Source organism: Desmodus rotundus, chromosome 4, assembly GCF_022682495.2.
Source record: "Desmodus rotundus isolate HL8 chromosome 4, HLdesRot8A.1, whole genome shotgun sequence".
In the NCBI taxonomy this organism is placed as follows: Eukaryota; Metazoa; Chordata; class Mammalia; order Chiroptera; family Phyllostomidae; genus Desmodus; species Desmodus rotundus.
In genome coordinates this window covers 145,892,995-145,907,311 of record NC_071390.1, presented here as the reverse complement: position 1 = coordinate 145,907,311, position 14,317 = coordinate 145,892,995, and the positions used below count along the sequence as shown (strand labels likewise).

The window sequence follows — 14,317 nt, the reverse complement described above, 5'->3', positions numbered from 1 at the left end:
AGATACGGTTCACAATTTATATCTGGAAGAAAATGGCTTGTCTGTATTTCATGTAAAAAATAATGGGAGGAACTATTACTCCTAAAAAAGGAGACATCAGTAGTACAATCCAATACTATAGTTACACATTTTCTCCTGGGTAAATATTATATTTAAGAACAGAGCACTTCATAACTTTTTAAAGGTAAAAATGTCAGAAATAGTGTGTGGGACAACCATCATGAGAAGAATTATTCATAAATTGTCCGGTAGGTAACATAGTTTGAAAATTAGATTTAGTGACTAAAGGTTATTTTGATTAAACTCTCGGGGGGAATGATGAAAATTGAATGTCTGCATAGAAAAGAACACAGAAATATGAAAACCATAGTGGTTTTCCCCTGTTTGGGGATTAATTCTTTTCTCAATGACCCTTGGGGTTTTGGTTACTATTTTAAAAATTCTTCAGTGAATTATTTTCTGGGAGCATTAGCTTCCAAGAAAAAGCTGTGAGGCTTTTTTTTTTTTAGAACTCGAGAAAAGACAGAACGTACATACTGCTTTACAACTGTTGGCTATCAGACTCGCGGTCTTCTTAAAGGTCTTTTCAAGGTAGTGCGCGAATCTTTCGTTCTCATTCTCTTTTGACCCGAGCTGAAGAAATTCACCTATAAAGAAGGAAAAGGGTCATTTGAGACATGGGTTTATTGCCTGGCTAACTCTGACTTGGAGTAAAACAGAAGAAAAGTTAGAATTAACCTACCACGCACCAGATCTTCAATAACCTGGGTTAAAATAGATATAACAGTTGTATTTCCAATTCGTGCCAGAGCTATAGATGCTACCGAAAGGATGAAATCTCCAGCAAGAACAGCCTAGAAAAGAAAAAAAAAGTTTAGAGAAAAGTGTCAGCGCAATGGTACCAACAATGAAGTTGATTTCTTAGAAGATACAAACAGAATGGGAGGAAGGGGTCATCTTGGATGTTTTCCTTTCTTTTTGCTCAGAAGGATTTTGTAAATCTCAGTAGCAGACTTGGGACATTGTTTGACTTGCACTGGCTCTCAGAGCTTACTCAGCCTAACTCTCCACTTCAGAGATGGCCCCGGCCCCACCCAGAGGCAGATGCCTTCAGTTTAGTTGTGCTGGACCATTCATCCTCCCTAAAACCATCTTCTTGTGCTTAGGCACTTCCGGCTTCTTCTGCCTCCAAAGTCCTTCCCTCTCTTCAGCTAGCACTCATTTGCATAATTAGCTCAGATGGCACCTCCAGGAAGTCCACTCAGATCCCTCAGTCTGATTAGATGCCTCTCTTCTCTGGGAGCAGAGCACTAGTCACACACACAATGCTGTCTGCACACTTTCCCTCAATCAGTAACTTCCTATTTCCTGAACTCCTCGATGGCTCAGGCTGGGAATTATCCCAGAGAGGACTTAGCCTACCCCACTGCAGGGCACAATACACACTTTCCTCAATAACTAAACCAAGGAATCTGGGCAATGGTCTCTGCAGTATGTTACACTCTCATTCCTACCCACAACGTTTTTCTTTCACTTAACACTACGTAATATTTTTCCAGTTTTCTTTAGACTGTGAGTAAATGTCCATACTGTATTTGCAATTAATTATAAAGTAGACATAACTGAATTATATGTTATAATGAAATACATTAACTTGCATACTGAAAGATATGCCTAAGTGTTATGTTACTGAGTAACTAGTTATGAATGCTTAAGTTCATAGAAATTTTACTTCATAGAATTTTTAAACCACATTTTAAGTTTATATTGTCTGTTGGTTCTCTGGTATCTAAAATTAGTGATGTTCACTATGTTTATCAATTAACCATCATTTTATAATTATGACACGTGTGTACACAGAGACCCATCTATATTACATCATTGGTAGCGGAGGGCTCAGATCTCTAGGCTTTTACCTCTTTCCCCTGGGGATCCTAGAGGCCAAAAGTTCCAGCATATGGAATTGAAGCCACTAGATTGGGGCTGGGTGAAGTGAGGGGTTAAAGGAAGGTGGGGCTGGTGACCCCCAGCAGGGTAATGGGGGCTCATAGAGGAGTTGCTGTGTGAATAGGATTTTCTTAAAATTGATATCATAGTAGCTTTTCTTTTTATTACTGATTTTTAGAGACAGAGGAAGGGAGGAAGAAAGAGGGGCAGAGAGGGGGAGAGAGACAGAGAGAGAGAAACACCGATTTGTTGTTCCACTTATTTACGCATTCGTTGGTTGTTTCTTGTATGTGCCCTGACAGGGTGTCAAACCCCTACCTTGGTGTATGGGGACAGTGCTCTAACCAGCCGAGCTACTCAGCCAGGGCTGATACAGTAGTTTTGATTGAGAGGCAGAAAAGGGGAGGAGACTGGCAGGTGGCCCTGTGCAGGGCAGGCAGAGCAGTCTCACACCTCAAGGAGGCAGAGGGCAGCGGGAAAGACATTTTTTTCAACCACACCCAGAAAGAGGCCCCAAAAGTGGAGGCAGTCCCAGAGGGGACTGGTCAAGGAGAAGACCTTAATTTGTTCTCTTAATCCTCTTCCTTGCCTAAGAGCTCAAATAAGGCTTTAGGACAGACAGGCCCTGAACACACACAGATAACTGCAGGAGACGTCATAAAGTTACCTATGACTTTTCTAAAACAAAACTCTACCCTCTCTTTACCAACGTTCTAAGGTATAGACTTCTGTCACTGGAACACAAAACCTTTTCTGTAAAATTTGAAATAAAAACCTTACAAGTAAAATGGAAGGACTCAATTACACAACAAAGCCAAGGATATTAAAGCAAAAGCAGCATGTGAAGATAATTAACATATATTTCTTCTTTTAGTAAGCCAATCAGAGGACAGCAGGAGCCAGGCACGATCGACATGTGAGCGAGCAGAAAGCGTGGAGAGGAAACCTTTCGCATTAGTGTTTAGGCTGTGCCCCAGCCTGCCAGGGTGGCCAATGGAGGCGCGTGTGAGCTGGGAGGCGGCTGCTCCCAGCAGGCCTGCACACCTTCACTTTTATTTGTTCAACTGCATTCCCATTCTTCAACTGTGATTTAAATGCTCTCAAACAAAATTCTCCACTTTGCACACCCTTTTAAAGAAATGATAATAAAATAATATAGAAATGTTTTAAAATATAGATACAGCATATGAACCAATCCCAATTATAGAGCCTCTATATCAAAAGGTAACATTTTTACTGTAACATTTTCATCGTATACATTCTCTTTATATCTGTATAAAGAGAAGATATGAATACTGCTCGCTCACATGTTGATCGTGCCTGGCTCCTGCTGTCCTCTGACCGGCCTTACTAAAAGAAGAAATATATGTTAATTGTTATCTTCATATGCTGCTTTTGCTCTAATATCCTTGGCTTTGTTGTGTAAGAGTACCTTTGGGACTCTTTGGAAAATTATATATTCAAAAATATATAATTTTTGAATTTGTTATTTTAAAACTTTTATTTACTTAAGTTTTTAAAAAGTTTCATAACACTCTTACACATTGCAGTCAATAAGTGGTTCTAGAACTAAACTGAATCTGAGGAATTTGAGCCCAAAAGTACAATGTGTGATTCCACATGAAATATGATTTTTGGAAAACTACAGAAATTTTTTCCCTTATAATCAAAAGGAATTCTATAGAAAACAGAGAATAACCAGAAATACTATTTATTTTTCTATGGTATTATCTATCATCAAATATCTGTATAAAGATAAGACATGAATACTATTCTGAAAGTTGGAAGACCACATTTGAGGAAGCATAATTTTTTAATGAGACAAATCTGAAAAATAAATGCAATCCAAAGAGTGTGTGATTTGGTAAGAAAGATAAAACAAAACAAAGAACAAACATACCTTCTTTTCACCCCAGATTTTATTAACTGTGTGTTTTCCTCTCCGAGAACTTGCATCATCAATAACATCGTCGTGAACCAGACTAGCGGTGTGGATCATTTCTGCAATTAAGGCTATGGTGCGCTGGCTGGCTTGCACATCTCTAGTTAACAGAAAGTAATGCTTTTTAACAGAGACGCCGCCTATAACCTTCTCAGCAATCATCTTGTGAAAACTGGACATCAGATCTAGGACAAAGAATTTTATTTCTCTAAGAGAAACCGTAGAAAAACTCTGGCTTCCCTACAGAGACATTTCTATCACTAGGATTACATTTCGTTTTATGCTAAGATTATGTTTTACGGACATCACATTAATTAAGAAATAGAATTTGTATGGTTAACAACAAAAAGAAAAACATCACAGATATCTGGCCATCAGGTTGAAAAATCATCTTTCCGTCTTACACTAGTGGTCTCGGTCAGTTGTCAAGTTTACAGTTAGGTTACAATTAAATTTCAGGTGTGGAGGGGAAGACAGGTGAGAAGCATTCTAAAAAAGTGTTACTAGAGAACCCGCAGTCACTATCTTCAAAGTTTTTCATGCTGTTAACTGTTTAGTAAGAAGACCTCGATAACCAAGAGAGAGTTTTGGTTAAAACTTTCTTCTGATTTGTATTTAAACTTTACATTAGAAATTTCTACTTTCATTTCCCAGATTTAAACCAACTATGGGATAAACACTCTCAAGAAGATACGTAGATATTGAGTTTTACGGGTGAAAGGGAAGGCCCCCAGTTCCTTTTTAATCCTCATTATCGCCATCATCATCTATGAGAGTTTTTAAAAACTGAATTTCAAGAAAATCACACTGGGGAAATAGTCCACTGAATTCTTTGAACCCAGAACATATACCTGACTCAAACCCGTTAACCAAATACTTCACTTACTTCAATAGCTTACTTTTCAAATATCATCAAGTCATCTCTTAGAGGGGAGAAAAGTGATGCTAAAATATGACTTTTTCTTGAAAAACCTAATGTGAACAGATGGAAAAGATACAAGTGCTCATTCTGATTCCTGAGACCCGGCAGAAAGCAATGAAAAATGAAGTGTAGCTACGTTAAAGATGCTGGACTTTACCTACAAACACGAAATCAGCACGAAAACATCTCCTGATCTTGCTTTAAATAGAACTGTGTAATATGATGGCTTGCTGGCTCCTATGACCTAAGATTTTAGAACTAAACCTCAGAACCTTCCAACAGCTTTTAGCTCGGAAATCAATTGTAAAGTGCTGCTCACTATTTATTAACATGTTACAATCACAACAGTTCTAAATACTTCCAGATCACAACACATTCTTTCAAGAGGGAAAGAGTAAAGCAAGGAGGGTAGGGACAAGTCTCTGTATAAAACCACTGTCTTAAATGACAGAATGGAGGTTCAGGTGGCTTCTACGCACCTGTTCTGAATCGCTAGGTGAGACCCCCCCAGAGGCTATCGTGGGAAGCTTGGACCTTAAGTATTTTTCAGATATATTTATTGGGCCCTATCTTATTTGAATTGAATGCACAGGAAAAGATACAGACTTTTACAGTTTTTTGTTTTTGTTTTTTAATACAAAGGCTATTTTTTAGAATATTTTCTCAGTTGGATTTTGGTCTAACAAAATACATACTTTCTACTGGTTAGTAGTGGAACTTACCTTAAAAACCCTGTTAAAGCCTCTAGCCTGTCTCATGCATTCCTACACTGGGTACCACTTCCACGACCACAAACTACGTTAGCAGACAGGGGTTCCTCACTGGGACACTAGAGGTTTTGTGAAGATACTAAAACAACAAAGATTTCTTTAAATATTTTTAAATTTCATAGACACTGTGAGTATATGAAAATGCCATTTTGCATGGCTAAATTCTTGACAGATGAAAAAAAGAGTCTTGCTTAGAATGTTATCTGGCATTGTGACATAGCCCCTATGTAGAACAAACGTTGCATTTTAGATGCTTTATAATTTTATCTAATGTACTCTTCCCTACACAAATAGGTCTTACTGTGTGTCAGCTTGTATCAGGAAAATCCTGCCACTGCTTATGCAGAGCACAGCAGAATGGTGGGGCACATAACTGAAAAGTACAGACTACAGAAAAATCTCACACGATCTTTAAGACGAACTCTCCAAAGTGCCAACTGAGTCGTGCCTTCAAGAAGCTGGGCACCATTTCTACTTCCTGCCGTGAACTAGCTGCTACACCCTCCCAGCTTCTTGGAGAGGCGCTAAGAAAAGCCAGGCCGGCGAGCCCACGTGAGAAGAGGAGGCCCCGCACCCTGCGGGCTGGCCGTGTCCTCTGTACAGCACACCAGCAAGAGCATGGCGTGATTCGTACCCGCAGCACATCTGTCTTTCTTTCACTAGATTTAAAATCAAGACTTTTATGATGAATAATATGAAGCATAGATAAAAGAAGGTGTAATAACATAATGACCTCCCTCATACACCTCATCCAGCTTACATATGATTTAAAAAAATACCTTTTCTCCCTATTCATACTACATAATACATAACGTGAAGTCTGAAACAAATTACAAGTAAACTCCCAGCGAGGACAAACTGTCTATTAAAAAAAAAAAAAAATCAAACCCAGGCAATGTATTACATGGTTTGGAATAAAGGAGGCATGCAAATGTATTTTAAAAGTTCAAAAATTTCACTGTAACAATAGAGACAGAGAAACTTTCATTCCCAAATCTGGAAGTTATATATGAACAGAGTTCTCAAGTGGTATACAAAAGGCTCTACTTCTACTTCAAATGTTCTTCTGTTTATCTCTCCTGACAATTCTAAAAATAAGTACTTCATTTTGCTTGTTGGAACTCTGACAAACTCAGTGTTTCTTACACATCTATCCCTGGTCCACCATGTCGGAACCAGTCCTCTTTAAAATGCAGACTGAGGCTCAGACTCGGTGAATCAGAATTTCTAATGGTGGGGCTCAGGAATCTGCATTTTTAAAACGCATGCCAGGTGATTCTGATGCACAAAGGTTGGGGAACAGCTCCGTCTAGTGGGAGCATTCATTTAATTTACTGTAAGTCAAATGGAAGCTTTTCTTAAGAAGCTCTGGTATAGGCTCAGCCTTTGCTGGCCCACTGCTGCACCAGCTATAAAGGGTGGGAAAATGGAACGAGAGTCTGTCTTCTCCTAAAGGTGACCTGAAGGTTGGGGGCATCGGTTCAGAGGTCTTGTGCTGAGGACCCTCCCAAGTCTCTTCACAGCCCAAGAGCAGAGAGGCTCACCTGCTCCGAGAAACACAGACATGGGAGGGAGACCCTTCTTTCCTCTTATCTTCCGCATCAATATGAGTTTGAAAGAATGTGAACAGAACTTCATCAGATCCGTTCTGAAGAAACTCATTAGTTAAAATGCACATGAGCCCTGTCTGGGTGGCTTACTTGGTTGGAGTGTGTCCGTTACACCAAAGGTTGCAGGTTTGATCTCCAGCTAGGGCGCATACAGGAGGCAACCGATCTATGTTTCTCTATCGTACTGATGTTTCTTTCTCTTTCTCCCTTCCTTTCTCTAAAATCAACAAATCTAAATTCCTAGGTTGAAGATTTTTTAAAAATGCAAATGAAGTTTCTCTCTGTCTTTCTCTATTCAATTCTCAGGATGTGAATTGCGTTTCCCTAATGTTCCCTGATAAAAGTCCACATTTCATTTTCAGCATGCTCAACAATATATCCATACAGACTCAAACAAGTTTTATCTTTATATGCAACTGAATAGACTTGCTACAAGTTTGGGTCCCTGAAGCACTGAGGGCGGAACGTGTTCTTCCTAACCTTCTGGTCTGCTCTGCCCGACCCATACTGCCCTTGTCTTTCTCAACAAGGAACACCACACCTGGCCCAGCTTTCCAGAAGCTCCCCCCAACCCTTTCTTGCTTTAAGTGGCATGGAACTAACAGCTAGATGTTTATTAGCTCATTAAGAGCCTGTTCCAGTGGATCCTTAGGGAGGGACCTTAGGATGGTCCTTATTCTCAAGAACCTGGGGCTTGGAGAGTAACGCAGCCGGGATACTGTACTACCCAAACGTCTGCCTCCATCACAACTCACAGCCCAATGCTGGACAGGGCCTTCCTGCTCTGATTGCTGATGGGGAGAACGACACTGCAGCAAAACATTCCTGGAGAGGGCAGTCTTGGACTTACTTTTTTGAACTAGCAATGCTTTTTCTGTGCTATATTCTCCCATGTTTTCTACAATCAATAGTTTATACAGGTCAGTAAAGCAAATTGAAAAAACTTTCACCTATTGGGACAACAGCTGACAGGAGTTAGAGCAGTGTGGAACATTTTCCTTTCCATGTTATCTCTGAGGGCACCAACTGTATTATGTACTAATCAAAGAAACTTAAAATATAAACACACATCCTGCCTAGATGAGTTGTTCTCAACCAAGGATGATTTTGTTGCCCAGGGGACATTTGGCAGTGTCTGGAGGCCTTTTTGGTTGTCAGCACCTGGGGGAGGGGCACTAATGGCACCTAGTGGGTAGAGGGCAGGGGTGCCACTGTGGCCTCTGTCAATGCACATGACAACCCCACCCACCACAACTTATGATGTGGCCCAAACTGTCCACTGTGCCCACACCGAGAAACCCTGCTCTAGACCACATGAGATGTACTCAAGTTTGGTTCAGAGGGAGCATTTCTGCTGCTCTGCCTTCTAAGTGGAGACAAAATGAGTCTGATGATGGTTAAAAGGTCACTGCCAGAAACTTCACTGCTTGTCCAAACTATACTGGGAGCTCTTTGAAAGTCTCAGGTGATTGGGAGGCGCCCCTGAGCACGGTGAGCTGTGTTGGAACTGGGGAGTGGGATGCAGCGGCAGGAGGTAGAGGGGAACGCACACTCAGAAACACCTGATGCCCACTCTGACAGCATCCTTAACTTTAGTGCTGACAAAGGCATTCCTTAAAATACTATCTATTGACAAAAGGGAATAGCACACAAATGCTCGACATTAGGGAAATGTGTAATTACATTATGGTCTACTGGAATTTTCATCAATAGATCACGTGATGTAAAAATAACTGAAGACACTCCAGCAAAATGGTAAAGACTTCAAACAAAGCAGAACTCAAAATTATTTATAAAGGACTGAGTACAAGAGGGGGGCAGGTAGAGGCAATGGCAAAGATGGCTACATGAGGCAAAATGGGTACATCCTCTTTCCTTTTAGGATTTCTTCTAATGTTAAACATTGCAGTTGCTTTAATATTTTAAAATTTTAAACATATTTTCCCTATGGCTCAGTGGACTGAGCACTGGCCTGTGAACCAAAAGGTTACCAGTTCGATCCCTGGTCAGGGCACATGCCGGGGGTTGCCAGCCAGGTCCGTTTGGAAGCATGCAAGAGGCAACTGATCGATGTTTTTCTAGCACATTGATGTTTCTCTCCCTCTCTTTCTTCCTCTCTTCCCCTCTCTCTAAAAATAAATAAATAAAATCTTAAAAAATTTAAAAAATATATTCAAAACACAAAAGTTGAGGGCCACAGTCAAAATACCTTTTTTAAAAAAAGAAGATTTCCCTTTGGCACATTTCCAGAAGTCACAGGAAGGCAGGCACTGATGAGTGAGGTGCCCAGAATTACGGCAAAGCTTATCACTTTATAACCACCCACCTCTGGACTAATGGACCCGTGTGGAAAATGATTACATGTGTGCATACATCCTGGTAGCCTTTCCTTCTGAATAAGAAAACTGCATTTGGCTTTTAGACTTCTTTCTAAAATGCCTGTTTGCAGCTGAACTTGTTCTTCTATGGACATGAAAAAGGTGGAAAAGGAAGGTGTCCAGACCAGATTCCAGAATGGCCTTAGTGACTCCAAGCAGAAGCTACTCACCACAAACTGAATTCTTAGGTAATGCTATCTAGGCACAGACAGGAAACTAAGTGGTAGCCTCAGAAAGGAGGACCCGCCAAATATGATATAACAGAGGAGTGAAGTAAATGACTCACCGGGAGTTGTTATGGTGAATGTTACACGCTCGGGCCATTAGCACCACGATAACTGGTCGAAAGGCCTTTCCTTTTCCATCAAAGTAGTATTCAGACATTTCCTTAAGTTCTGTTGGAGATATGAGTAGTTCCTGAAATAAAGTTTCTCTGTGTCAACGTAGCATCATAATTGAATAGAAAGGCAACAAGATTTCTTTTTTGAAACTTGGATTTGATTTCAGTGTATTCATTTTAATTGAGAAAGTCAACAGTCGGTTGAAAAAGGTTCCTATGTGGCATGGCGAAAAACCTGGCTGCCACGTAACCGAGCCGCCCCCAGTGGCTCCCAGAGACAGCAGGACCGGGAGGAAAGCTCGAGGAGGCCCAGCTTGGAAGATGGAGGGGAGGGAACAAAGACAGGAGTTTGGGAGCCTGTGAGGCAGGAGGGCGGGCTGTTCTGGGTGGGGAGGCAAAGCCTGGGGCAGTAGCTGGGGTCATGGGGTGGGGGGCGCACGATGTTGGTGAGAAGCAGCAGGACTAAGCTCATAAAGGAAGTATTAAGACGTGATTTGTCTAATGGCAGGAAGTTACAAATGAGTTGGGGAGACAACACTGTTTTAAAAAATAAATATTCAGTGAATAATGCAGTTGTAACTTAAATAGTACTATACATTGAATATTACACTATAAGTTCAAAGAAGAGACAGCAGTGTGGACTAGGAAGACCCAACATTTCACAGGGGAGACAAGCCTTAATCTGGTATTAAAGGATAAGTAAGGCTTTGATTTGTGAAGAGGATGGTCAGCCTTCAGGGACGGAGGTGTTTGTTTAACCTGCTACTCAAGGACTTGCTGGAATGAATCAGAGCTGACCCCTTAGCAGTGGGAGCTAAGAATGGACCCAGAGGACCCCACTCCGAGTGAAGGAGAAAACCATACTGCAGGTCTGTCGTTAACTCACTCAATTACCGACTCGGTGCCAAGCATGGTAGTAAGTGCAGAGATTATAAAGATAAATGAGACAGCCCTTGCCTACGAGCTCAGAGTCTAGATGGAGAGAAGTAATAAAACAATAACTGCAATAAAACACAACTGTGACGGGCGCCGTTACCCTAGAATCACACAGGAGGCACCTCTGGCTCAGGGTGAACGAGGCAGGGAGATGGCGAGGATGACAGCCATGGAAATGAGGGTGGCCTAACCTAAAGCAGTGGGACTGAAGGCAAGACACCAACTAGGGCATGTGGAGGGGAAAGAGAGGGACGAGTGAGGGTCCTTCTGGGGCTCTTGGGAAAAACAGGAGAAAAGACAATGAGTAGGAGCGTAGAGATTCAGAAATGTTAAGTTTGAGATAGTCACGGCCACTTCATGGAGCTGCCCGTGGGCAGTTAGGTGTATTGGTTTCTGAGCGATGATTCAATCTGGAACAGAGATAGTATTTAGGTGCTGTTAAGTATGAAAATGGGTAAACTAAGGACACAGAGGAGGGGCCCACAGAACCCCAGGGAATGGCAAAACTAAAGGGGGTGTACTGGAGGGGACAGAAAAGAACCCAGGACGCAGACTGAAGGGTGAAGAATTAGAACAAGGGAAGTGCAGGAAGTCAGGGGGAGGGTTTCATGGAGTGGTAATGGTCAACAGTGTCCAATGTTAAAAAAAGTCACCGAAGATAAAAACTGAAGTGTCCGCTGGGTTTATTAGAAGGGAGCTATTGAAGGCCTAGGCAAAGGCAGGTTCCGAGAAGAGGCTGGAAGGAAAGGCATAGTGTGATGGTGGGTGAATGTGAAGGCGCAAAACAGAGACAGAAGCAGGGCACTCTGTGATGGAAGGGAAGGGGTGGGACACCGAGTCATGGGACAGTCCTTTAAAATATGGACATGAACAAACTAGAGCACCTAGAGGGAAAGCAAAGGGACAGGAAGAGCGAGAGTCAGCAGATAAAGAACAGGCCACTGTGGACACAGTTCCCAAGGAACCGGGGACGGAGCTTCACTAGTGGTAAAGGGACCATTCTGGAAAGGAAGAGACATTTACTTCATGTAGACGGGCACAGGTGAGCTTGTCCATGGCGACAGAGCAGGCACCCAGGGGGTTCCTCCTCGTGGTGTCCACTTGGCCTATCAAACGGGAAGTGGCACTGCTGTGGGCACAGCCAGGTGGGGTGGAGGCTGGAGGAGGAGAGGAGAACCTCGAAAGGGGAAGGAAGCCGACGGAGGCATGTAAACATTTCTGGGCACCATTTCAGAATTCTAGTGAGGTTGGGAACCACGAAAGCTTTTGGGGAGAAAAGCATTTAATGAAGAAAGCCCTATTTGGGGCAGTCAGGCTCTGACGTGAAGAATTAGATAAGACGACAGCAGGAGTCACGAAGGCTCCAGTACTTCAGTCCTGCAGGGTAGGTGATGAATCGAAGAGAGCACGTTAGCGAACCCACCCGACAGGCAGGGGCTGCTGGTACCACTGTTTCAGTTGCCCAACCCTGCGACAACCTTTCTGGATAGTAACGTGTTTCGTCCTCCATATTGCCCTATTGCTGTTGCTCAAGTTCTGAAACTGGACATTCGTGAGTCAAGTCTGCAGTAGCTCTGTACCTATCGGAAACCTGCATTGTGTTTTCATCAATTCTAAAAGCTCACTGTTACTCCACAGCCTCGTCAAAGCATCTTACCTTTCTAATGTCCTCATACAGGCCTTTCAAGTATTTCTTCCCAAGTGTGAAAGGATCGGTGTATTTCTCACCACTCCATGTTTTACTACAACAGCATGTGGCCGATGTGGTGTGATGGAGCCTGGGACAAGCACAAATGCACAAAATGTAAACTTGAGTGTTGTTACACATTTTCCAAGTAAGAATTATATACACACATGCATATACAGACACATACAGTAGTCAGATGGTAGAAAATTTAAGCCCAGATCAGATACTTGCTGGAAATTAAGCATTAATCCTAAAGGGTCACTATAATTTAGAAAAACATAGAGAATTCTGGTCTTGTGAAATAACAGTAGTTTAAACATTAGCAGTTTATTTTTATACCCAGGGCCTCGAGATCCCACAAAGTCAAAAAGGAAGACTAAGCCATGTTCACTGTGTTCTGAGTTAAGTTTAATCACACCCCCATTTTTTGTGGAAAGGCAGAGATCACATAGTGCAGGTATTATAGCACTTATTTAAACAACATATTCAATTTGCGGGATTAGCCCACCACAATTTAGAATAGAAATTTGCTGGCAATATGGCTAATAATTTTCGAGTTGCAATACAGCTTATAAACTTACCGTGATATACTGTACATATTTGAACAGGCAGATGTTAAACTCTTCACTAGATAAAAATAGGATATCTAGAAAATAAAGGTATTAAAAATTTGTAAGAATATTCATAAAAAACTTATTACAGTAGATAAATAAAAACTCCTGTAGAGAAGATGGTTGCCAGAGGGGAGGAGGGTAGGGGAAGTGGGTGAAAAAGGTGAAGGGACCGAGAAGTAGACTGGTCCTTAGAAAATAGTCACGGGCATGTAATGTACAGCATAGGGAAAATACCCAATAATAGTGTACTAACTGTGTATGGTGCCAGGAGGGTACTGGAAATATCAGGGGGAACACTTTGTAAAGTATGTGATTGTCAAACCACTATGCTGTACACCTGAAACTAATACAGAATAATATTGAATGTAAATTGTGATTGAAAAATAAAATTTCTTAAAAAGCAAAAAATAAAAAACTCCCATAATTCATAATAAATATAGTTGTGATCTTCTAGTTGTCTGTTATAGGTAGGTTGCAAACTTTAGAAAAATGATAAAAGTTTCCCTTCCTTATTACAAAAGTAATATTTGTCATTACAGAACATGTAAATAAGAAAAAAAGCAGAAAAAACCATCTATAATCTATCCCTGCCTCCAAAGAAAGCTAGTTTTCCTATTCACATTATCTTTGCAGATCTGAAAAGTAGTTTTAAAACAATTTTCTTCTATTTAACTAAGGTTGGCCAGAGAATAGTAAAGATTAGTGTTTTTCACATTCTTTTAAATTCTTACATTGATTTAAAACAAAGAATAATCAAGATTCCAAAAGCATCCGTCCAGCTGGTGAAAAGCAAAAAGATTTCAGTGTTAAAGAGGGACTTTACATTTGCACAAACAGTGCCTATTTTAAGTTATTGTTCCTAAACCTACTTGGAAATGCTACTTCTTTTTTTAAAATTATCTTATTATTTTTTAATCAGTTCTGGAAATGCTACTTCTTGATATGTAATGGTATAAAAACAAAGAAGCTCAGCAGCACATTCTGATATTAACTTAATCAGAGGTCAAGAACAGAACTTCCAGCAGAGATGGTGATGACAAATGTCAGTCCCAACAATTACTGAGCACTATTATGGGTCAGGAATCCTGCCAATCTCAGAGAATCCAGGGACACAACAATTTCAAAAGTTACTAATCTAATGTGGTAATGGCTCTTACAGAGAATCTGAAGA

At 41.1% G+C, this 14,317-nt stretch overlaps 1 protein-coding gene across 2 annotated transcripts in view; it reads right to left on the bottom strand.

Moving 5' to 3' along the window:
• Positions 1 to 14,317, bottom strand: part of PDSS1 (decaprenyl diphosphate synthase subunit 1) — a 40,909-nt gene that overhangs the window by 21,115 nt on the left and 5,477 nt on the right. The window contains exons 2-7 of one of the 2 annotated variants that reach the window (XM_053923388.1): positions 13,114 to 13,178; positions 12,503 to 12,623; positions 9,856 to 9,986; positions 3,848 to 3,989; positions 743 to 854; positions 538 to 647 (exon numbers count right to left, since the gene is read on the bottom strand). In XM_053923388.1, coding sequence (XP_053779363.1) covers positions 538 to 647; positions 743 to 854; positions 3,848 to 3,989; positions 9,856 to 9,986; positions 12,503 to 12,623; positions 13,114 to 13,178 — 681 coding nt within the window. Of the gene's footprint in view, positions 1 to 537; positions 648 to 742; positions 855 to 3,847; positions 4,075 to 9,855; positions 9,987 to 12,502; positions 12,624 to 13,113; positions 13,179 to 14,317 lie in introns of those variants that run through there. The other variant, XM_045184151.2, reaches the window with a different exon arrangement.